The following is a 25,647-nucleotide window of genomic DNA, read 5'->3' as shown; positions in this document are numbered from 1 at the left end:
GTCACCAGTAATACAAGCAAGGATAGATTTTACCCAGCATGTGGTTGACTTGCTACCACAATTCGAGGTTGAACAGAGTAACATTGATGTACTTTCGGGAAGTTGGCAAAGTATGTTCGTGCGAGAAGAATAAAAAAGGTTTAATAAAAAGAGTGGACGAAGTGGTGGAGAGAGATGTGAATCATAAATACCAGAATGGTGTATGTGTAGAATGGTGTATGTGTATTCCAGCACTCTGTGTCCCCTCTTACAGTATTGAAACATGGCAGAGCACTCTTGAAGATGATTAATGAATACAGGGCTCCAGTTTAATTTTTCAAATGTAAGTGTAACAGTAATGTGTCACACAAAATCTTTGATGAGACTGTCTACTGAGAATGGGCTTCAAATAGCCTTTTTCCTGGTGAGATTGGCTTGCTGAAGGAAGGATAAAGTTCCCTCAAAGAGAAAGTTCAAGGTTAAAGAGGATTTGGCATTGCCAGCTTTTATTCAACGTTGTCGAATTCTTGGGTGACAACACGCAAATCATCTGGCTGAAACTAGCAGTGCTTAATTTATTTCAATTTACTGCTACTTCATTTGCAAACATTTGGCCACTCAAGGTTGTAGAAAGAGCAATATTTTATCTGCTAGAATTAAATGAGGACTTCTGTCTCTCTCTCTCCACCCCCCCCCCCCCCCCCCCCCCCCCCCTTCCAACCCTCAGTCTCTATGGATGGCTTCCAGACACTTATCTTTTAACCAGCCTTGGACTCTGTTTTTCTATTGCTGCAGATACGATTGGTTGAAGCCCGGTCGGTGTACTCTGACCCATTACGGTGAGGCTTTGTTCCTCTGTGTGTGCCGACCTCGTGTTGGGCGGAAGCAGACGGTGATTGGATTGACAGACCAGCACTTCACAGGTTTAATCATGCCCCTGCTGCTTTCCCTACGCTCCACTCTCTGCCAGTGACTCCGCTGCCTTTCAGCCAACAACTCTGTGCCCTCGGCTGCAACGATGATGAGTTTTCTCTGACGATTTGAGTCGGGGACTTTCCTCGCCCTGATGACTGCAGGGAGTTGAATAACTCATGGCAGGGGAGAGCAGCATGTCTCCCGCGGGGAAAATGCCCCCTCCGGCCCTGATGCGCTTCTCCGTGGCGGACTATGTCATCTTTGCCTTGCTTCTGATCGTCTCCTCGGTCATCGGACTCTTCTACGCACTGAGTGGCGGGCGACAGAGGACCACCCAGGAGTTCCTGCTGGCCGGACGCAGCATGACCTGTGTGCCGGTGGCCCTATCCCTACTCGCCACTTTCCAGTCCGCCGTGGCAATCCTGGGCGTGCCGGCTGAGATCTACACGTATGGCACGGAGTACTGGTTCCTCGGATGCTCCTACTTTCTAGGGCTCCTCATCCCGGCTCACGTCTTTGTTCCAATGTTTTACCGGCTGGGACTCACCAGCACTTACGAGGTAAGCAAAGTTTATGTTTTTTTTTTAAAAGTAACCTTGCAAAATTTGCAGCTTAGAGTTCTTTTGCCACAAAAGTTTTGCCACATTTGGAATATTGTGTGCCTCCACAGCCTTTTTGGTTCAGTGGGAGCAGGGGCAGTGGAAGCAATGAGCATTGGATGAATATTCTGGTCAGGGAATATTGGATAGGACATGTAGGAAATTATTGAAATTTGAGTTGAAAGTCAAGAAGCAATTGTTTTAATTTCTCCCGGAGCAGAGGGTTCTAAAACCATAGCATGGGATTAAGGTGCGAGGGGAGAAATTTGACAGACCTCTTGGGCAACCTTTTCACTCGGAGGGTATTCCATGTCTGAAATGAGTCTGCCAGAGGAAACTATAAAAGCGGATACAATTATGCTCAAGTATCGGAAGGGTTTTGAGGGATTTGGGCCAAATGCAGGCAAATGGGAATAGTGCAGAATGCCAACTTGGTTGACGTGAATCCACAGAGGCAGCCTGACTCGCTGAGTTCTTCCAGCTGGTTTTATTACTCCACATTCCACTATTTGCAAACTTTTATGTCTTCAAGAAAACTGCAGAAACTGGACTTCTGAAATACAAATAGAAAATAATAGGCTCGGCTGCCCCTGTGCCATGCAAAGTATGTGGGGAGAATGGTCAGTGATCATACAGTGATCACAGCCATCATACAGTGGCAAATGGTTTGGCCTTTAGTGCATGAATATACAAAACTGTTAACAATAAATAAATCCCTCTGAAATCTCTCCCATTTTACCTTAATTGCATGCCCTCTAGTTTTAGAATCCTCTGCGCTGAAATTCTATCCTCCGCTCCAATTTTTGTCGCTTCCAACACATCCTGCACGATATTCCCCGCACAGAATATGCATCCAATGCCCATTGTGTCCACTGCCCCTGCTCCCACAGAATCTATACAGAGTTTATACGTTCTCCGTGACCGCGTGGGGTTTCCCTGGGTGCTTCGGTTTCCTCCCACATTTCAAAGACAAAAAGGTTTGTAGGTTCATTGGTTTTGGTAAAGAACGTTATCCTACGCACTGTCCCTAGTGCGTAGGATAACGTTAATGTACGGGGTGATCGCTGGTCAGCGCGGACTCAGTGGACAGAAGGCTCTGTTTCCACACTGTATCTCTAAACTAAACTTTTTAACGAAGTGATTGAGGTGAGTGGTAACTTATCCCAGGGAAGGTGGATGTGTATACAAGGCACAAAAGGAATAATATCTGAGGAAGACACAAAGTGCTGAAGTAATTTAGCAGGTCAGAGAGCATGCCTGGAGAACATGGATAGGCGACGTTTTGGGTTGGGATGTTTCTTCAGACCCCGAAGTCTGGAGAATGGTCCCGACCCGAAACTTGAGTTTGAAGTTTCAATGTTCTCCAGGGATGCTGCCCTGACCTGCTGAGTCGCTCCAGCACTTTGCGTCTTTTTCGTAAATCAGCATCTGCAGTTCCTTATTTCTATAATAAGATCAAAGGAGTTTGAAGAGGCTAATGAGAGGGTCGAGACTGGCAAAAATCAGTTGAGCCAGATGATCTGCTTTTTACCCTAAACAATTTTTACTTGTTGATCACGATATCTGTCCAGTAAAATAGGTTTTGGCTGTGCCGTTTTTTTTACCCCACCCCTTGTGCAGCCATTGGCTTGCTTGTTTCCTCTCCCTCAATCCCCCCCTCGCCCCCCTCCCACACCTGTCTGCCATAGTCCCATTCCACCTATATCCCTCTCTCTGACTTTACATTTCACTCTGCTTCTCTCCTGATCTTTCACCCATTTGTCTCCTTTTCATCTCTAACCATTGTAGCTTCACACACATCCGCTTAGCAACCCCTCCCCCATCACCAGTATCTGCCTTTCACTTGTGTAAGAAGGAACTGCAGATGCTGGTTTAAACGGAGGAAAGACACAAAAAGCTGGAGTAACTCAGTGGGACGGCAGCATCTCTGGAGAGAAGTAATGGGTGACGTTTCGGGTTGAGATCGAAACGTTACCCATTCCTTCTCTCCAGAGATGCTGCCTGTCCCGCTGAGTTACTCCAGCTTTTTGTGCCTTCTACCTTTCACTTGCCAAGCTTTGTCCCACCTCCATCCAAGTACAATCAGTTTGAAGAAGAGTCATAGCTAAAAACTTTACCTATCCATTTCCCTTCATGAGGTTTGCCTAACCCACTGAGTTCCTCCAGCACTTTGTGTTTTTTGCTCAAGATTCCAACATCTGCAGTTCCTTGTTTCTCCAAATATAACTCATGAACATAATGACTAACATCTTCTGTCATTCAGTAACTAAAGTACTCAATTATGAAGAAGAAACGTTTTTATTCTTGCCATTTTGCCAACAAATGCACAAAAGACTAAAGTTCGCAAATGCAGTGAACAAGCAAAAGTTATTAACTTTTTTAAAATCACGATCTTTTATTTAGCTGGCGCACAGCTATCTCAGTTCACGATTGTCCGCACGTGAAGTTTGAACGTCGAGAGCAGTGGTATAGTTTGGGCAACGAATGTGCAACTGTGTTAAAGGTTTGATTGGGGCAGCAGAGGAGGCCTGGATGGTCTGATGACCTTGGATCCGTGCTGTGGCTTAGTACTGTCCAGTTGGAGACAACAGATGGGGAGAGACACATCAGTTCCAGTCCTTTATTCACAAAATGCTGGAGTAACTCAGCAGGTCAGGCAGCATCTCAGGAGAGAAGGAATGGGTGACGTTTCGGGCCGAGACCCTTCTTCAGACTGATGTCAGGGGGGCGGGACAAAGGAAGGATATAGGTGGAGACAGTGGGAGATCTGGGAAGGGGAGGGGAAGAGAGGGACAGAGGAACAGCATTTTGTGAATAAATACCTTCGATTTGTACCAGCATCTGCAGTTATTTTCTTACACACTCAGTTCCAGTCCCACTCTGAGATGCTATCCCGCACTCAATTTTTGTTTAGTTTATTGTCTTGTGTACAGTGAAAAGCTTTCGTTGTGTGCTAGCTAGACAGTGGAAAGGCAACACACGATTACAATCGAACCATCCACAGTGTACGGATGCATGATAAAAGGAATAATGTTTAGTGCAAGATAAAGTCCAGTTAAAGATAGTCCAAAGGTCTCCAATGAGGTAGACGGTAGCTCAGGACCGCTCTCTAGTTGTTGATATGATGGTTCAGTTGCCTGATAACAGCTAGGAAGAAACTGACCCTGAAATTTGGAGGTGTGCGTTTTCACACTTCTGTACCTCTTGCCTGAGGGGAGAGACCGGGGTGCAACTCGTCCTTTATTATGCTGGTGGCCTTACCGAGGCAACGCGAGGTGTAAATGGAGTCATTTGAAGGGAGGTTGGTTTGTGTGATGGTCTGGACTGCGTCCTCAATTCTCTGCAATTTCTTGTGGGAAAGGAATAGAATAAGATTGGTCGACAAAGTGTGACTATTCTGGTTGAATAACTACAATCCAGTTTTACCATACTTCCGAATGACATCGGATTGTATCACAGCTTGGAATGACAACAACATTGCCCAAGGCAGCAATAAATTATAGAGAATTATAGACAGCCCTGTCAATCACATAGACCAGACTCCTCGCCATTGACTCCATTTACACCACGCTGCCTCAGAAAGCAACCAACATAATCAGAGTTTTCCCACCCCGGTCATTCCTTCATTGCACTTGCTCCCGTTGTGCAGTGGTACAGAAACTTGAAAGCGCACACCACCAGACTCAGGAATAGCTTCTTCCGCTCTGAATGGTCTTTCCATAAGCTAGGGGACCGTGCGATTCACCTCTACCCCATTGCAGACATTGGACGTTGTCTCTGGAACTTGAGCAATACAATGCTGAGAACTATATTCTGCACTCTGTATCTTTCCTTTTGCTCTACCTATTATACTTGAGTTTGCCTGGATTGAATTTACATCTGGTATATCTGATCTGTTTGGATAGCACATAAAGAAAAGCTTTTCACTATCTTGGTACACGTGACAATTATAAAGCTAAACTTAAACCTGGGTGGGAGCATCAAGAAATCGGTGGAATCCACAACTGGAGAAGTTGTGGATGAAGTAGTGAAAGACGTTTGTGCATTAACTCGGAACTATAATGGCTCTAAATGAAAACGCTTAATTTATAATGACAGGTTGGACAGAGCATTCTTACAATCACCGACTGGCGGATTGAGGTAATCCAATTGAGGTTTTAGTATTATTGAGAGATGGAACCTTTGAGTTATTGTGGTGTAGATTATCCAGAATAAGAAGGGGCCCTAATCATAAAGTCAGACCAGGGACCGATGATGCGAGAGAAGAAGGGTCTCCACCCGAAATGTCACCCGTTCCTTCTCCAGAGATGCTGCCTGTCCCGCTGAGTTACTCCAGCTGTTTGTGTCTGTCTTTGGGAATAGATGATGTTGAGGCACACTTTCTTAATCACAGACAATGGTGGATGCGAGGGACAGTCAGAGTTTTTGAGTTGCTGTTGTCTTGCACGATGGTACTGAGGGAGATGGAATAAGTCTGGATAAATGGAACTAAGGTGAAGTTCGCTCCAGGCCATCTGCATATTTCTTTCAAATATTCTCACTGTGAGAAAACATTTGAAAACTGAATGCTGATTCGAGTTGCGGAGCTGAGAATTGAAGATGATTTGAAGAAAAAGGTGGAAAGCTGGAAAAGGGTGCAGAGAAGATTTACAAAGATGTTGCCAGGACTCGAGGGTCTAAGTTATAGGGAGAGGTTGAGTAGGCTAGGACACTTGGAGCACCGGAGGATGAGGGGTGATATTTATAGACAATCATGAGAGGAATACATCGGGAGAACGAACAGAGTTCTTACCCAGAGTAGGGGAATCAAGAGCTATAGGACATAGGTTTAAGGTGAGGGGGGAAAGATTTAATAGAAACCTGAGCGGTAACTTTTTCACACAAAGGGTAGTGGGGGTATGGAATGAGCTGCCAGAGGAGGTAGTTGAGGCAGGTACTATTGCAACGTTTAAGAAACATTTCGACAGGTTCATGGATGGGACAGGTTTAGAGGGATATGGGCCAAACGCAGGCAGGTGGGACTAGTGTAGATGGGACATGTTGGCCAGTGTGGGTAAGTGGCCTGTTGGCCTGATGGGCCTGTTTCCACAATGCGAGTCTCTATGACTCTATGAAGCTTAAGAACCCTGGCATGTCACAATCTCAATGTCCCAAAGTACGTCACAGCCAATGATTTGTATTTGAAGTGTAATGCTAGTAATTTGTGCACAGTTTAGCCATCCCCTCTGTGATAATAAGCAGATTGTAATATGGATTTGAAGACCCAATTGAGCATGCCTTTTATACGCTGAAGAGAAAACTGAAGGGGACTAGTCCCCAAAACAAGCATAAGTTAAAGATGGCTGCAATACAGGCCTGGCAGAGCATCACCAGAGAAGACACCCAGCAACTGGTGATGTTTATGAATCGCAGACTTCAAGCAGTCATTGCATGCAAAGGATATGCAACAAAATACTAAACATGACTACTTTCATTTACATGACATTGCTGTGTCCCAAACATTATGATTCCCTGAAATGGGGGGATTATGTATAAACACAGCTGTAATTTCTACATGGTGAAACCAAAATGTATAAAAATACCTTATATTAAAATCTGGCATTGTGCGTTTTAATCACATGTAATTTTTTTTTCTATTACAAATCTCAAATTGTGGAGTACAGAGTAAAAAATAAATAAATGATGGGTCTTTGTCCCAAACATTATGGAGGGCACTGTATGTGTGCCTCTTTGAGTGAAGGGCAAGGCAGCTGGGAGTAAGGAAGCCTGGATGGCGCAAAAAACCAAGGCTATGGTCAGGAAAAAGAAGGAGGCATGGACCAGGTGTAGGCAGTTGGGATCAAGTGTATCCCTGCAGGAGTTTAGGGGGTCTGAGGAGTATACTTAAAAAGGAAATCAGGAGGGCAGGTGATAGCGATGACAGATAAAATTACGGAGATTTTATAAGTACATTACGGCAAAGAGGGCAACTTGATAGAGAATAGGAGGCATATCCCTATAAACATTCCCATCTATGAATCTGTCCAAATTTTTTGTAACCGTATACATAGAACATAGGACAGTGCTGTACAGGAACCGGCCCTTTGGCCCACAAAGTCCATGCCAAACATGATGTGTCTAATACTCCAAATACAGCCTAACTGAAGCCCTATCAAGAAGGCACCCAGCAACTGGTGATGTCAATGAATTGCAGACTTGAAGGAGTCATTGCATGCATAGGATATGCAACAAAATACTAAACACGACTACTTTCATTTCCATGACATTGCTGTGTCCCAAACATTATAGTGCCCTGAAATGGGGGGGACTATGTATAAATACTGCTATAATTTCTCAATGGTGAAACCAAAATGTATAAAAATGGTCTTTATTAAAATCTGACAATGTGCACTATTAACCACATGTGATTTTTTTTCTAGTACAAATCTCAAATTGTGGAGCACAGAGGCAAATAAATCAATGATAGGTCTTTGTCCCATACATTACGGAGGGCACTGTATAAAGGATAAAGCGCACAACATTTAAATCAAAGAGATAACATTTAGTTATTAAAGGTAGTTCAAAGGTCTCCAATGAGGTAGATTGGAGGTCGGGACTGCACTTTTGCTAATGAGGGCCAATCAGTTGCTTGTGCTTGATAATAGCTGGGAAGAAACTGTCCCTGAATCTGGAGGTATGCGCTTTCACACTTCTGTACCTCTTGCCTGATGGGAGAGGGGAGAAGAGGGTGTGACCGGGGTGCGACTGGTCTGTGATTATGCCGGCGGCCTTGCTGAGGCAGGGCAAGGCTGCGGCAGTCTTCTGTGGATCCTTGGCTGCAGTCGGAAGGGAGAGGTGAGGCCTCTCTCTTCAGATTTGCTGGGGTAATGCTGACAATAGACAATAGGTGCAGGAGGAGGCCATTCGGCCCTTCGAGCCAGCACCGCCATTCAATGTGATCATGGCTGGTCATTCTCAATCAGTACCCCGTTCCTGCCTTCTCCCCATACCCACTGACTCCGCTATCCTTAAGAGCTCTATCCAGCTCTCTCTGGAATGCATTCAGAGAATTGGCCTCCACTGCCTTCTGAGGCAGAGAATTCCACAGATTCACAATTCTCTGACTGAAAAGGTTTTTCCTCATCTCAGTTCTAAATGGCCTACCCCTTGGGCCCCTTGTTCTGGACTCCCCCAACATTTGGAACATGTTTCCTGCCTCTAACGTGTCCAACCCCTTAATAATCTTATACGTTTCGATAAGATCTCCTCTCATCCTTCTAAATTCCAGTGTATACAAGCCTACTCGCTCCAATCTTTCAACACATGATAGTCCCGCCATTCCGGGAATTAACCTAGTAAACCTACGCTGCATGCCCTCAATAGCCAGAATATCCTTCCTCAAATTTGGAGACCAAAACTCCACACAGTACTCCAGGTGCGGTCTCACTAGGTAGGGCCCTGTACAACTGCAGAAGGACCTCTTTGCTCCTCTACTCAACTCCTCTTGTTATGAAGGCCAACATTCCATTGGCTTTCTTCACTGCCTGCTGCACCTGCATGCTTCCTTTCAGTGACTGATGCACTAGGACACCCAGATCTTGTTGTACGTCCCCTGTTCTTAACTTGACACCATTCAGATAATACTCTGCCTTACTATTCTTTCTACCACCTCGCACTTATCCACATTAAACTGCATCTGCCATGCATCCGCCCACTCTCACAACCTGTCCAAGTCACCCTGCAACCTCATAGCATCTTCCTCACAGTTCACACTACCACCCAGCTTTGTATCATCTGCAAATTTGCTAATGGTACTTTTAATCCCTTCATCCAAGTCATTAATATATATTGTAAATAGCTACGGTCCCAGCACGGAGCCTTGCGGTACCCCACTAGTTACTGCCTGCCATTCTGAAAGGGACCCATTTATCCCCACTCTTTGCTTTCTGTCTGTCAACCAATTTTCTATCCATGTCAGTACCCTACCTCCAATACCATGTGCTCTAATTTTGCCCACTAATCTCCTATATGGAACCTTGTCAAAGGCTTTCTGAAAGTCAAGGTACACCACATCCACCGGCTCTCCCCTGTCAATTTTCCTGGTTACATCCTCAAAGAATTCCAGAAGATTAGTCAAGCATGATTTCCCCTTCGTAAATCCATGCTGACTCGGACCAATCCTCTTACTACTATCCAAATGCTCCGCAATTTCGTCTTTTATGATCGACTCCAGCATCTTCCCCACCACTGATGTCAGACTAACTGGTCTATAATTTCCCGTTTTCTCTCTCCCTTCTTTCTTAAAATGTGGGACAACATTAGCTACCCTCCAATCCACAGGAACTGATCCTGAATCTATAGAACATTGGAAAATGATCACCAATGCGTCCATAATTTCTAGCGCCACCTCCTTAAGTACTCTGGGATGCAGACCATCAGGCCCTGGGGATTTATCAGCCTTCAGTCCCATCAGTCTACCCAACACCACTTCCTGCCTAATGTGGATTTCCTTCAGTTCCTCCGTCACCCTAGGACCTCTGTCCACTAGAACATCTGGGAGATTGCTTGTATCTTCCTTAGTGAAGACAGATCCAAAGTACCGGTTCAACTCGTCTGCCATTTTCACGTTTCCCATAATAAATTCCCCCGCTTCTGTCTTCAATTTGCCTTGACTATTTTTTTCCTCTTTACATATCTAAAAAAGCTTTTACTATCCTCCTTTATGTTATTGGCTAGTTTACCCTCATATCTCATCTTTTCTCCCCGTATTGCCTTCTTAGTCATCTTCTGTTGCTCTTTAAAAGAGTCCCAATCCTTTGGCTTCCCACTTTTCTTTGCTTTGTTGTACTTCTGCTCTTTTATTTTTATGCTGTCCTTGACTTCCCTTGTCAGCCACGGGTGTCTCTTACTCCCCTTGGAATCTTTCCTCCTCTTTGGGATAAATTGATCCTGCAACTTCTGCATTATTCCCAGGAATACCTGCCATTGCTGTTCCACCGTCTTCCCTGCGAGGGCCTCCTTCCAATCAATTCTGACCAGCTCCTGCCTCATGCCTCTGTAATCCCCTTTGCTATACTGTAATACTGACACTTCCAATTTTCCCATCTCCCTCTCAATTTGTAGAGTAAAACTTATCATATTGTGATCACTGCATCCCAATGGCTCGAGTCGCCTTATCAGATCAGGTTCATTACACAACACTAAATCCAGAATTGCCTTCTCCCTAGTAGGCTCCAGTACAAGCTGTTCGAAGAATCCATCTCGGAGGCACTCCACAAACTCTCTTTCCTGGGGTCCATTACCAACTTGATTTTCCCAGTCTACCTGCATGTTGAAATCTCCCATAACCACCGTAGCATAACATTTGCGACATGCCAATTTTAGCTCCTCATTCAACTTGCACCCTATGTCGAGGCTACTGTTTGGGGGCCTGTAGATAACTCCCATCAGGGTCTTTTTACCCTTACAATTCCTAATTTCTACCCATACTGATTCTACATCTCCTGATTCTATGTCACCCCTTGCAAGGGAGTGAATACCATTCCTCACCATCAGAGCAACCCCGCCCCCTCTGCCCACCTGTCTGTCTTTTCTATATGTTGTGTACCCCTGAATATTCAGTTCCCAGCCCTGGTCCTCTTGTAGCCATGTCTCAGTGATTCCCGCAACATCATACTTGCCAATGTCTAACTGAGCCTCAAGCTCATCCACTTTATTTCTTATACTTCACTTTAAATACAACATTTTAATTTCCGTATTCACCTCCCCTCTCACACCGGTCACAATTGACCCTGACCTTCTAGACCTTCCCTCCCCATCTCTTATCCCTTCTAGAACTTCCCTCCCCATTCATTCGAGAGTCCTTTGCAATTTCTCCTGTATTTGTTCCCCTTTAACTCCATCTCCATATTCCCAGTTTGTCAACCCCTCCCCCCCACTACTTAGTTTAAAGCCACACTTGTAGCATTAGCAAACCTACATGTCAGAATGTTGGTCCCCCTGCTGTTAAGGTGTAACCCGTCCCTTTTGTACAGGTCAGCCCTACCCCAGAAGAGATCCCAGTTGTCTAGAAATCTAAATCCCTGCTACCTGCACCAGCCCCTCAGCCATACATTTATATCCCCGATCTCTCTATTCCTGCCCTCACTAGCACGAGGTACAGGCAGCAGTCCAGAGACAACCACCTTCGACGTCCTACTTCTTAGTCTTCTTCTTAACTCTCTAAACTCACGTCGCAGTATCTCCTTCCTCTTCCTCCCGACGTCATTCGTGCCCACATGCACAACTACTTCCGGTTGATCGCCTTCCCTCGCTAGGATGTTCTGAAGCCGCCGCGTGATGTCTTGAACCCTGGCACCAGGGAGGCAACAGACCATCCTCAAGTCCCGCCTGTCGCCACAGAATCTACTGTCCGTACCTCGGACAATGGAGTCACCCACTACTATGGCTTTTCCTGACTTCAGTCTCCCCGGTCGAGTTTCCTTGCCTGGGTTAGATCTGCCAACACGTCCGCCGCTTGGACTGGAAGTGTCTTCTGCCCCAACAGCTCCCAAGAGGGTGTACCTGTTTGCAATAGGCACAGTCTCCTGTAGTCCCCCCTGAAACGGTCTCCCACCTTCACTCGACCTGGACCCTTGGTGTGACAGCCTCGCAGTAGGTCCTGTCCAGGAAACTCTCGCATTCCCGGATGGCCCTGAGGTCTTCCAGCTGCCTTTCCAACTCCGCCACATGTCCATTCAGGAGCCGCACCTGGACACAGTTCTTGCAGGTGTAGCTCCCAGAAGCTCCAGCGGTGTCCCTACCTTCCCACATCCTGCAGGAAACATACTGCACCAACTTGTCCGCCATTACTTTAGTGAAGTCAAAAACAATTCAGGCGCAAAAACAAGCGTAACCTCCTCACCTCAGCCTCCTCGCTGAAGAATCGCAGCCAAAGACTCACACTTTTCTCACAGGGCACCCGGACAGGGCTGCGCCCCTTGTGCAAGTCTTGCTTATATCAGTCACTAAAGTACTTAATTGGCCAATTTACCAAACTTCTACTTTTTTTTTTTTTTTGAGATAAATTTTTTATTGGAGATAGGTACATCTTTACAGTCATACATTTTTAAATTGATAATATTGTCAATTATTATTATATTGTCTCCAATACCTTTTGCCCCCTTTTTTTTTTAAAACTAGATAGAACTAAAGAAATAGATGAAGTAAAGAAAGAAAAGAGAGAGAAGCAAAATAAAAACAAAAACAAAAACAAATTATAAAGATAAGGAAAAAGTTAGTTAAAGAAGAATGGAAAAATTTATTAAAATAACAAAAATTTCATTCGAGATATATACGTACATTTCAAAGTATAGCATTTCATCCATTCTTTAGTCCGAGTGCTAGTCAGGTTCCTGTGCTGAACCATTCTGACCCTTTAAGTAATCAATAAAAGGAGACCATATTCCAATGAATAATTCCTGTTTGTCCAACAGGGAAAATCTGATTCTTTCCACGTTTAAGGTCTCCGTCATTTCTATAATCCACATTTTGATTGTGGGGACCGTAGGGCCTTTCCAAAATTTTAGAATTAATTTTTTTCCCGTTATTAAACTATAATCCATAAAGTTTCTTTGTATTGTTCTAAATGTTTGATTTAATTCTAATATTCCGAGTATAATTAATTTTGGATCTGGGTCCAATTGTGTGCTGGTTACTTTAGATATTATGCTAAAAATATTTACCCAGAATTTTTTAATTTTTATACAGTTTGTGAACATATGAAATAATGTAGCTTCTAAATGTTGACATTTATCACATTTAGGTGAGATATGTTGGAAAATTTTATGTAGTTTTGTTTTTGAATAGTGTAACCTATGTATTACTTTAAATTGTATTAGAGAATGTCTGGCGTTTAGTGAACACTGATGTATATGTTGCAAACTTTCTTCCCAAGTATCTTTCGTAATTACTTGGTTTAATTCTTTTTCCCATTTTTGTCTGTATAAGTCCGTGGAGGGAATGTCACTGTCTAATAAGATATTATATATATAAGATATTAATTTTTCTGTATTAGGATGTTTGTTCCAACATTCATCAAGAATTTCTGAATTTCTAATTCGAAAATTTTGGGAGTTCGATTTTACATAATCTCTAAGTTGAAGATATCTGAAATAATCATTTCCACGAAGACCATAAGTCTGTTGCAACTCCTGAAATGTCAGAAAGGTGCCTTCCTTATAAAGTTGTCCCATATTTTTAATTCCATAATCCTTCCATTGTGTAAAACCCCCGTCTACCCATGAAGGCTTAAACAAAGGATTATTCACAATTGGAAGAAAAAGTGATAAATTATCTAATTTTAATGTCTTTTTTAATTGTTTCCAAATTCGTGTAGCACTAAATATTATAGGGTTTTCCCTATAAATTTTTTTGTTTAATTTAGACGTAGCAAATAATATCGAACCAATATCAAAAGGTAAACAATCTTCCTTTTCCATTTTTAACCAGTCTGGTTGATGATCTATTTCTTCCAACCAGAAATTCATATTTTTAATATTAACTGCCCAGAAATAAAACAAAAAATTGGGTAAAGCCAGGCCTCCATTTATTTTTGATTTACACAAGTGTCTTTTGTTTATCCTATGATTCTTATAATCCCAGATAAAATCATTAACAATAGAGTCCAATTTTTTAAAAAAGTTTTTTGTCAGATATATCGGAATTGTCTGAAAAAGGTATAATATTTGCGGTAAAAAAATCATTTTTATGGCATTAATTTTGCCAACCATTGAGATAGGGAGTGTTTTCCAATATTGAATATTCTTATGTAGTTTGTTCAGTAATGGGGGGAAATTTGCTTTAAATAATGATGTATATATCTTAGTTACATAGATACCTAGATATTTAAATTTTTCATTTACTATTTTAAATGGAAATTGTTGTATTATCTGTTTATTATGTTCCCTTATTGGCATAATTTCGCTTTTATTCCAATTTATTCTGTATCCTGAAAATGAACCAAATTGGGTTATTAGCTTTAATAGGTTTGGAATACTAATTTCTGGTTTTGTGATGTAAATTAATACGTCATCTGCGTATAGAGAAATTTTATTCACTGTGTCCTTTGTGTTATATCCATGTATTTCTACTTTAATTGATCATTAAAGACATTTAGGCCGGAACACAGTAGGCGTGTTATGTTTCTGGTTTATGCAGTTCTGCCACATCGTTAGATTGTTTTTCTGTCCCTCTAACCTGCATTGTGAATTTCTTTTGTTGCAGTACCTGGAGCTGCGGTTTAACAAGGCCACACGACTCTGCGGGACACTGACCTTTATTTGTCAAATGGTGAGTGTGGTTTCTCCAGGTAATTTATTAAAGGTTATTTTATTATAGGTTGCTGAGGTACAATTTTACAATCATGTACAAAAAAATAAACTTCTGTATTTAAAAAAAAAACCTGCTGTTGTCAGAATATCAATCAGTCTGTTTAACCAATCAGTAAAGTTTCTATCTCAATATCATAATTTATGCTTTACTGGATGATGTCAGATTGTCCTTCATTTATATGGCTCCATAGAACATGGGAAACAGTTTTGGCCTATTGAGTCTACGCTGGTTCACAGTGCAATCCTTTCTTTCATTCATTTACCTGTTTAGCCAGTTCTCCCCACTTTCCCATCAGCACTCTCTCGTTTCTGTAACTCTCCGACAAACCGTGGCTAATCATGGTGACCTATTAACCTGTCAGTCCACATGTTGTTGGGATGTGGGAGGAAACTGGAGTGCCAGAGGAAACCTGTGCGATCATGGAGAGAACGTGCCAAGTCAACGTAGACAGTATCCATGGTCAAACCCGAGTCACTGGAGAAGTGAAACAGCAGTTTTACTCACTGCACCACTATGCTTCCCTTTAAACGTTGTGATCAGTTTGTGGTTTAACAAAGAATCTGAGCGAGGTCAATGATGATAAACACTTGGAACATAGAACAGTGCAGCACAGCAACAAGAGCTCCACAATGTCTGTGCCGAACATGATGCCAAGACCAACTCTTATATGCCTGCACATAATCTATCTCTTAAATACAACTATGGTATCTGCCTCGACCAGTGCAGTGCTTTCCAAGCTTTTTCATCACTCTTTTACTTAAAAACTTGCCCAGCACATCTTTATTTGCCCTCTTGTATTTGATTTTTCCATCCTGGGGAAAAATAGACTAATTTCCACCCTACAAGCAATTCATTTTATATCCCCCTGGAAAGTAAATGCAAGCCGGAGTACAAAGTATACCAGATTAAAAATTCTTCATTGTCTTAATGTCATGTGTAGTGGCTGGTTGGCTGAATATTGCAGATGGTGAGGCAACGATGGAGCAGCAAATCATTAGGGGGCACATATGAAATTCACAATGCCGACATAGGCTACTTAATCCTCTCAACTCAACATGTTGACGCAAGTGTATGCATTAATCGGATTCCTTCGAATCATTTGTGTCTCTGCTACATCTTCCAAGGTTCACTGTACCTCAGCAGGTGGGTACACACGTAATTACAAAGGCAGCATTTTGCTTTTGGATTTCAGTGGATCAAAGTTGTTAATAACCCACGTAACTTGAGAACAGAAACACTTATAACAACAAAGGGCTTTGAAGAAGGACTGACCCGAAACATTGCCTATTAATTCCCTTCATTGATGCTGCCTGGCATGCTGAGTTCTTCCAACTCTGATTTTCTTGCAGAAGGAGACTATTTGGCCTATCAGGTCCATGCCAACCAACAGGGGAGCATTCTTATTGGTCCTCTTTCCCCCCCTCTCCCTATTTCCCTGTCACTGTGTAACTTACTTTCACTCATACAAACACCTCCTTACCCCTTTTGGTTCTTCTATCATTCTCCCATACTGAGGTGATTTACAACAGACAACTAAATTAAACCTAGTATAAGAAAATAACTGCAGATGCTGGTACAAATCGAATGTATTTATTCACAAAATGCTGGAGTAACTCAGCAGGTCAGGCAGCATCTTGGGAGAGAAGGAATGGGTGACGTTTCGGGTCGAGACCCTTCAGTCTGAAGAAGGGTTTCGACCCGAAACGTCACCCATTCTCTCCCGAGATGCTGCCTGACCTGCTGAGTTACTCCAGCATTTTGTGAATAAATACTAAATTAAACCTTCTTGGTCCATCTGATGATTTTGAGCTATCTGACCACTCCTTCCTCCTCCAGTGCTCTTCCATCATCATCCAGTTGGGTTAGACTGCACTATGCTGGCTGGCTCCATTCACTTTTAACAAACCTTGGATAGAGAATCAGCAACTGCTTTTCCCCTTTTGCACTGTTGCTTCTAATGTTACCGAAAGGTTTATCCCTGATTTCATATTCTTCGTGCGTATGGAGTGCACAGCCGAAAGTTGTAGGTCAAGGGCAGACAGCCAGGCCAGGCCAGGGCAGCATCAGTTGCTGGGTGGATGGCCTTGATGCCTCAGTGTGTGGGATGGTCTGGTCTAGATATCCACAGTCACAAGCAGGGCTGTCTGTCTGTCATCCCCCACGTGTGCAGGTGATGGGCTGTTCTTGCATGGAGGGTGAGGATCCTGTTCAGGGTTGGCCATTGCTTGCGATGGAGGCCAAATCCCGGTGGTCTCACTGTGGGGTCTGTGATGACCTCTCCGTTGTTGGTGTTGGCATCTTTCCAGGCTCTGGGGTCAAAGTCTTCCAGGGATTTGGCTGAAGAGCAGAAGGGTTAACGGGACTTCAGGCGCATGTTGGGCAGATTGCTCAAGTCAGCATGGATGGGAAAGTCAGGATTAGCCTCGATGGTGCACCAATCTTTCAACATCCTGGGATGCTGGGAGGGGCGACGTGAGAGAGGACAGGAAGCCACTGCAAAGGTGTTGACTTAAGCGTCCCTGTGATGACCCGCATTGCAGAGTTAAGGACAGTGTCAATTCGTTTGATGTGGCGGCTATTAGCGCAATCTAATAGATTTCAAATTGAGATAGAATGACAAAGGATGGATGGTTGCAAATTTGGAAGAATGGTTTTGTGGGGGGGAGGGGGGTTGTCCTGCGTTGAGAGTAATATGTGAGCAGATTGATAGAATGGAAGTGCTGAGGCCGTGTGCAATCAGGGAATGTGTGAATATTGATCGGGGGCAGTGTGATTAAGGGCAGTAAGGATTGCAATGAACTACTGCTGAGTTGCACAGTCACAGAGAGTCATTCAGCATGGAAACAGGCCCTTCAGCCCAACTCTGCTGATTAAATTATTGCTGGTTAGCCCAGTCTCAGCTAGTGTTTGCCTGTGTTTGGTCCATATCCCTCTAAACCTTTCCTATGCAGGTACCTATTCTCCCACTCGTCTTCCTGTCTCCTACTACATCCTATCTTTGTCCCGCCCCCTCCCCTGACATCAGTCTGAAGAAGAGTCTCGACCCGATTCCTTCTCACCCGAGATGCTGCCTGACCCGCTGAGTTACTCCAGCATTTTGTGCCTGCCTTCGATTTAAACCAGCATCTGTTTTTTTTTTCCTACAGATACCTGTCCAAATGTCTTCTAAATGTTTCTATTGTAGCTGCCTCAACTACTTTCTTTGCAAATGGGAATTAAAACCTCCAAAGGATGGAAAGGCCTCAGTGAAGAGACAGGCGCAGAACCAAGCAAAGAAGGGCTGTAGATGTGTGCTGGGGATGTACACACGTGTAAAGATTAGATGTTTAATGATGAGCTACTGAAGGGAAAAATCTCTGAATTCTTCTTGCTGTTCAAACAGTCCTGGTAATTTTAAAAATATGTCTTTTTTTGAGGAAGTGATACTTTGATTTTGCGAGTTAGATTTAACTCTATGGGCTAAAAGGACATGGGGAAAAGCAGGAACTGGGTACTGATTTTAGTTGATCAGCCATGATCATATTGAATGGTGGTGCTGGCTCGAAGGGCCGAATGGCACTTTTTTTTTCTATGTTTCTATGCATGTTAAGACCTCCAGAAAATGATTTGACATAATTCAACATAAAAAGCTACCCACTGTCTTTGAGGGAGCCATATCTATGGTGTAATCATGCCTGAAAGATTGACTAAAAAAACACAATTTTAAGCTTTGAGCTTTCCTCCAGTACAGCTCTCAGGCTTCAGTGCTCAGATTCATCATAGTACTTACAACTGGTGTGTTGAATTTAACTTGTCAGACCTGTCTGCGTGGAAAGCGGTTTCTGTCTAATTATTTTTTTCTTCACTTTTCAGGTTATTTACATGGGTGTGGTCCTCTACACACCTGCTCTGGCCCTCAATGCAGGTACGTTAACATGCATTCATGCAATAATCTGTCAAAACCTCACATGGGTAAATGGAGCCCCATAAAGGGCAATGTAAGCTTTTAAAGCTTGGGTAACCGTGAGGCTTGGGTATAATCTGTCTAGCATGAACTCTGTATTAAGCTCGAGAGTCAAGAGTGGCTAATTGTCATGTGTACTGACCATGCAGCAATGGAATTCTTGCTTCCAGTAGTTTTGCAAGCCTATAAATGTAACACACGCAAGTAATGTTTAATAATAAAGCTCAATAAATTTATAATTGTAATATTAGTGCAAAAAAACCCGTTGCAATCAAGACAGTCAATACATGTTCACAAGTGATAGGAGCAGAACTAGGCCATTCGGCCCATCAAGTCTAGTCTGCTTTTCAATCATGGCTGATCTATCTCTCCTAACCCCATTCTCCTGCCTTCTCCCCATAACCCCTGAATCTATCTATCTCTGCCGTTAAAATATCCATTGACGGCCACCACAGCCTTCTGTGGCAATGAATTCTGCAGATTCACCACCCTCTGTCTAATGAAATTCCTCCTCATCTCCTTCCTAAAGGAACATCCTTTAATTCTGAGGCTATGACCTCTGGTCCCAGACTCTCCCACTAGTGAAACCATCCTCTCCACATCCACTCTATCCAGGCCTTTCACTATTGAAGTTCACAGTTGAGGTTAGTGTTGTGTAGTGTTCAAGATCCTGATGGTTGTTGGGAAGAAGCTATTCCTGATCCTGCCAGTCATAATTCACGGGGTCCTGTACTACCTTCCCGATGGTAGGAGCGAAATGAGAGCGTCGCCTCTGGGTGACTTCTGTTGTTTTGCTTCACATCGTGGCCAGTAAAGCTAAGTAACATGATGTATGTGATGCCCCGGGATGGATTTATTGCTCGGTGGAGAAGAGAGAAAATGGGTCAGAGGAATTCTACAGAATTCATTTTTTCCTCATTAGATCTCAAAATCTTTAGCCTCTCTGCCACGCCATGGTTACGAGGAGCTGCAGCAAAGGGCCATGAGGCAGAAAGGTATCCAGCGGCAATATTCAAATTCATATGAATGTGAGGCGTATGTGGTTAGATCAGCTGGACCTTCCCAGCCATTTATTCCCTGATTAGACTATAGAAATACAGCACGGACCCAGGCCCTTTGGCCCACCGAGTCTCCGCCGACCAGCGATCACCCCATACACTAACACTATCCTACACACTGGTTTCGTAAGGTGTGGGTTTGTGAGTTAATTGGCCTCTGTAAATTTCTGGTTTGTAGGGAGTGGATGGGAAAGTGCGATAACCTAGAATTAGTGACTGCGGGTACTGTCTGTATGGAGTTTGCATGTTCTCCCAGTGACCTGCGTGGGTTTTCTCGGAGATCTTCGGTTTCCTCCCACACGCCAAAGATGTACGGGTTTGGAGGTTAATTGGCTTGGTGCAAATTGTCCCTAGTATGTGCAGGGTTGAGTTAATGTGCGGGGATCGCTAGTCGGTGCGGACTCGGTGGGCTGAAGGGCCTGTTTGCGCGCTATTCTAAACTAAACTGAACCGACAATGTGCCAGGATTTTCCACTTAACTCAACCATTTAAAATTAACTTCCACCAGAAAGCCAAATTAATTCAATGTTAGCGGTTTGGAAAAAATAAAATGGGGAATAACTAAAGCAAAATCAAAAAAATTCTGGGAATGTGGAGTAGGAACAGAAAGGGCCCAATAACGTTCAGTGGACTTTACCATGCTTGTGACACAAATATGAGTTTAGGACCCTGAAGAAGGGTCTTGACCCAAAACATCATCCCTTCCTTCTCTCCAGAGATGCTACCTGTCCTGCTGAGTTACTCCAGAGACTTTGTGTCTCTCTTTGGTGTAAACCAACATCTGCAGTTCCTCCCTACACTCTTCTTGTGCTTTACTGTTCTATGTTCTACCTCCGACAGTTATTACTCCGCTATGCTCAAGTCATGGATTTTTATGCTCTGATGTCTGAGCTTGCTTCTGCCACAGCTACCTCGCAGAGTGAATTCACCACAAGTATTTCCTGTCCCTCCCGAGTTATTCTAGCATTTTGTGTCTATCTTGAGTTCGGGATTGATCCCTTCTGTTAAGTTAAATCACTATGGCAGGACAATTTTTCTTAAAGACTGTTAAATATAGTATTTAATTGCAGAGCTGTGTGGCTCTGAGGCAGTGTTCATCTTATTAATTGGGAGTGACTCTTTCAGAGATTGTTAAATCATTAAAAGGGACAAGATCTCTTTGTTCTTAGCCCTGTAATTAGATGATGCTGGATGAACGTTAGTCAGGAAGTGGCTGATGATGTGAGGCTGCTTGCTTCATTCTGGAATAAAATGAGTCTTAATAAGGAAGTAAGTCCAGGGCCAAAGGCTGTAAGATGGCAATGAAATTGTGCTCTCTGCCAACTGTAAATCATTTCATCAGCCTTTGCAGCTCTACCCAATTTTTTAGTTTAGAGATGCAGCAAGGAAACAGGCCCTACATCCCAGCCCTCCAGCGATCACCCGTTCACACTAGTTCTGTGTTAACCCACTTTCTTGTCCTCTCCCTACGCACCAGGGGCAATTTACAGAGGGCTAATTAACCTTCAAACCCGCACATCTTTTGGATATAGGACGAAACCGGAGCACCGGGAGAAAACCCTCGTGGTCACAGGGAGAGGGTGCAAACTGCACACACAGATGGCACCCGAGGTCAGGATTACAGCCGGGTATCTGGTGCTGTGAAGCAGCAGCTCCACTGCCCTGATGTGATCTGATGTTGAGCAAAAGGTGAAGCTCAATGGAAGAAATGTAGAGATTGTGGGGGAGATGGAGATGAAAGTTTTGATCCAGTAGGAAGATGATTTTTTTAATATAGGGCAGTTAGCTTTGTTAATGAAGTCATTGTATCACAGGTAGATCTTGTGCTGACCATTGACTGTGGATAATCAGCTTTTGATCTTTGCTGTTCACGTAATAAAAAGATCTGTGTGTTTTTTGTGTTTGCAGTTACTGGCTTTGACTTGTGGGGAGCAGTGCTAACTATGGGTCTGATCTGTGCACTCTACACAGCAGTGGTAAGTAATCTGTGGACTAGCTTGTCCTGACTACCTTAGCAAGTACGTGGACCCACTAAAATTTGCCTACCACCAAAACATCCTGTGTTGAGACTGTTCTATAGACAATAGAAAATGGGTGCAGGAGAAGGCCATTCGGCCCTTCGAGCCAGCACCACCATTCAATATGATCATGGCTGATCATTCTCAATCAGTACCCTGTTCCTGCCTTCTCCCCATACCCCCTGACTCCGCTATCCTTAAGAGCTCTATCTAGCTCTCTCTTGAATGTATTCAGAGAATTGGCCTCCACTGCCCTCTGAGGCAGAGAATTCCACAGATTCACAACTCTCTGACTAAAAAAGTTTTTCCTCATCTCTGTTCTAAATGGCCTACCCCTTATTCTTAAACTGTGGCCCCTGGTTCTGGACTCCCCCAACATTGGGAACATGTTTCCTGCCTTTAACGTGTCCAACCCCTTAATAATTTTATACGTTTCGATATACTGCCTTTCTTATGCCTTTCAATGGGACATGTCGAACTGCACCCTAATTATTACCCACTGTTAGTCTGTATACTGTACCCGGGAGAAAAAAAAATCATTAATCTTGGGTCTCAAACCGTTGCAATTTTGTTATGAAATATGAGGCGGGAACATTGCTGCTCATTCAAGGTGCTGCTGTGTCTTTTACATCGGCTTGTGTAAAAAGACTGGGCCTCTTTAATGTCTGATGAGAAAGACCACTTTGCTGATGGTTCCTCAGTGCCGTATTGTCTGACGCACTTGTTGACTAGCTTGCAAGCCAGGAGTTCTGTGATTCAATGGGAGAATGAAACTGACTGCCAAAGTTTAATCCGGGTCTCACTTCCCCTTTCTTATCCTACGTAATGTCTTGCCCCCTTCCACGTTCTCCTTTCTGTCGCTTTCAGGGGGGGCTGAAAGCTGTGATCTGGACAGACGTATTCCAGACACTGGTGATGTTTTCTGGGCAGCTGGCTGTCATCATCATCGGAGCAAAGCAGGCAGGGGGGATTGGAGAAGTGTGGAAGGCAGCAGTGAAGGGCGGCAAGATCGCTGGAATCGAGTAAGTGAAATATTTAACAAAATTAATGCACCGATTTTTTTAATAGGTAGTGTCTTCACTTACAGAATACAGAGCTTTATTTGTCATTCGGTACCAAGGTACCGAACGAAATTACATAGCAGTCACACAAAAAAAAGAACCCAAGACACATGACCCCAACACAAACGTCCATCACAGTGACTCCAAACACCCCTTCACTGTGATGGAGGCAACAAAACTTCCACCCTCTTCCCCACGCCCACGGACAGACAGCTCGTCCCTGACCGACCCGCACAGTCCCTGCAAGGGGATGGGAGTCCCCGCGGCCGATAACCCAATTGAGGGCGCAGCATTAGATACCAGAACAAACGCCAGGGGGGAGCTGCAAACTTTCTTTATTTATGCAAAGGATCATGATCAGAAGCTTGAAAGCACACACCACCAGACTCGGGAACAGTTTCTTGCACTCTCATCAGGCTTCTGAACAATCCTTTCATAAACTGGGGTACTGTCCGATTCACCTCTCCCCCACTGCGAACATTGGGCTTCGTCTATGGAACTGGCGTGCTGCAATGCTGAGAACTGTATTCCGCACTCTGTATCGTTCCCTCTGCTCTACCTATTGTGTTTGAGTTTCACCATTGTATTTACGTTCGGTATATCTGATCTGATCGGATACAATGCATAACCAAGCATTTTACTGTACGTCAGTGCACGTGACAATATTAACCTTCACCTTACTGCGTTGCCTGAAAAGAAGAAACAATTGTGACCCTAAAGACTAGAAGACAGGAGAGAATGCTGCATTTTTATTCGTGAAATGTCAAGCTCCAGCACCTATATAGGCAGATGAAATTATATCAAGGAGAATGTCAGTAAAACAACATTTCGGGAAGGATCGGCAAGTTGTTCACCATCTGTGCATAGAGAAATAACCCGTGGAACTGCGTTGTAAACTTGCATCAAACTGAAACAAATACTTTGTTTCTCCAGGGTAATGCCGACCCATTTTGTTTGGTTTAGTTTATTGTCACGTGTTCCGAGGTACAGTGAAAAGCTTTGTGCTTGCATAACTATTGTCAACAGATTTTGCATGTCCAATGCCTCTTACCCTAAAGAAAAAGCCTCCAGTGGACAGTGAGATTTGTTTTGTGTACAAAAATAAAAGTTACTCAGTGGGTTAGGCAGCATCTGTGGAAGGAAATGGGCAGGCGAGGGTTTGGGTAGGGATAATTCTGCACTGATGGGATGGAGTGGATTTGCTCAGTGTGTTTTTCACTGAAGTAATTGTTGTCCTTGTTGTTTGCAGTCTGAACCCAGATCCCTTCGAGCGACACACCTTCTGGACGCTGGCCTTTGGTGGTGTGTTCATGATGCTGGGGCTGTACGGTGTGAACCAGGCGCAGGTTCAGCGCTACCTCAGCTCGCGTTCAGAGAAGCAGGCAATACTGTGAGTTCATCTACCAAGCCAGCCCAGGTTGTCAGCTGTTGCATCAAACATGTCATGGGGGGGGGGGGTTGTGTTCTTCAGTTTAGAGTTTATGAACCAAGGCCACGCTCACATTGTGGAATCATTTGTACATTTTCCACTGCCCCACTCTTAGTTTAGATTATTGTCATATTTACTGACGTACAGTAGCAAGCTTTTTTGTTGCATGCTATCCAGTCAGTCAGCGGAAAGACTACTTGATTACAGTCAAGCCGTCCACAGCATACAGATATAGGATAACGGGAATTTATTGCTCAAGCATTACGTAAGCCGGATAATTAAGTCAGTTATGTTGCAATTTGCTGGTGCTTGCCTTGTCCATTGTGACGTGCAAAGGGCTTGCTGCAATCCTGTTGATCATTTCAAGTCAAGTTTGTCGTATGCACAATTACGATAAGAATATGAGAATATTCCTTGTAGCAGCATCACAGGCACAAAGACCCAGACAAACATACAGTAACATAGTTTATACATAAATTGTTCATAAATTACTTAGGACAGTAAAAAATATAATTCTTGCTGCATTAGACAGTATTTGGAGAGTCTTGAGTCTCAAAGCGTCTTTGCGTATATGAAAAGCGCTATATAAATAAAATGCATTATTATTATTATTATTATTGAGGTGGTGACAGGAAAAATTAGTATAGATATTAACGTCAGCAACCGTCTCAACGCCATGACAATACTTTGTCACTGGTTTGTGCACTAGGAAGTCCCTTGAGATAGTGGAGCTGTGGATAGTTGCTCACGGTTTCTGGCTCCAGGTGTCGGGTTTGTCTCCCTTGCCTGTTTCCTTGTTTATGCCACAGGGAGGAATCTTTCTGAATAAAAATGCACCAGTGATAGGTTAAATGCATTGCATTTTGCCTTTTCTGCCTTAGGCCTCTGACTCCCTTTGCTTGTTTTCTCCCTTCTATCCAATGGTAGGTCGTGCTACGCAGTGTTTCCTTGCCAACAGATAGTCCTGGCCTTGGGATGCTTGATGGGCCTGGTTATGTATGCTCGCTATGGAGAGAACGGCCCCCTGCAAAAGGGTTACGTCACCGCCTCTGACCAGGTATCACTGCTACCTTCTGTCTAAAAGCCCCACCACGTCAAGCAATAGCTTTCTATAGCTTCCTGTCATGACTGTTGCACATCCCAAGGGCTGCATTGAATCAGAATCAGAATAGCCCTTATCGTCATCCAAAAACATGTTTTTGGACGAAATTCCGTTACCCACAGTCCACAATAAGAAGCAATAAAAATAAAGCAATAATATTAATTGGTAATTAATAGCACAGTCACGGATCTTC

General features: G+C 43.6%; 1 protein-coding gene across 1 annotated transcript in view; it reads left to right on the top strand.

The window, feature by feature from the left end:
* slc5a6a (solute carrier family 5 member 6a) overlaps positions 1 to 25,647 on the top strand; it is a 54,750-nt gene that overhangs the window by 3,273 nt on the left and 25,830 nt on the right. Inside the window, exons 2-8 of the mRNA XM_078431262.1 lie at positions 775 to 1,454; positions 14,736 to 14,801; positions 18,696 to 18,747; positions 21,753 to 21,820; positions 22,730 to 22,884; positions 24,173 to 24,313; positions 25,280 to 25,409. Of these exons, the coding sequence (XP_078287388.1) occupies positions 1,071 to 1,454; positions 14,736 to 14,801; positions 18,696 to 18,747; positions 21,753 to 21,820; positions 22,730 to 22,884; positions 24,173 to 24,313; positions 25,280 to 25,409 (996 nt within the window). The 5' untranslated portion in view covers positions 775 to 1,070. The remainder of the gene's footprint in view (positions 1 to 774; positions 1,455 to 14,735; positions 14,802 to 18,695; positions 18,748 to 21,752; positions 21,821 to 22,729; positions 22,885 to 24,172; positions 24,314 to 25,279; positions 25,410 to 25,647) is intronic.

This window comes from Rhinoraja longicauda, chromosome 3 (assembly GCF_053455715.1).
Source record: "Rhinoraja longicauda isolate Sanriku21f chromosome 3, sRhiLon1.1, whole genome shotgun sequence".
NCBI classification, from domain to species: Eukaryota; Metazoa; Chordata; class Chondrichthyes; order Rajiformes; family Arhynchobatidae; genus Rhinoraja; species Rhinoraja longicauda.
Note: the sequence above shows the minus strand (reverse complement) of the source record. Positions and strands in the feature narration are given on the sequence as shown.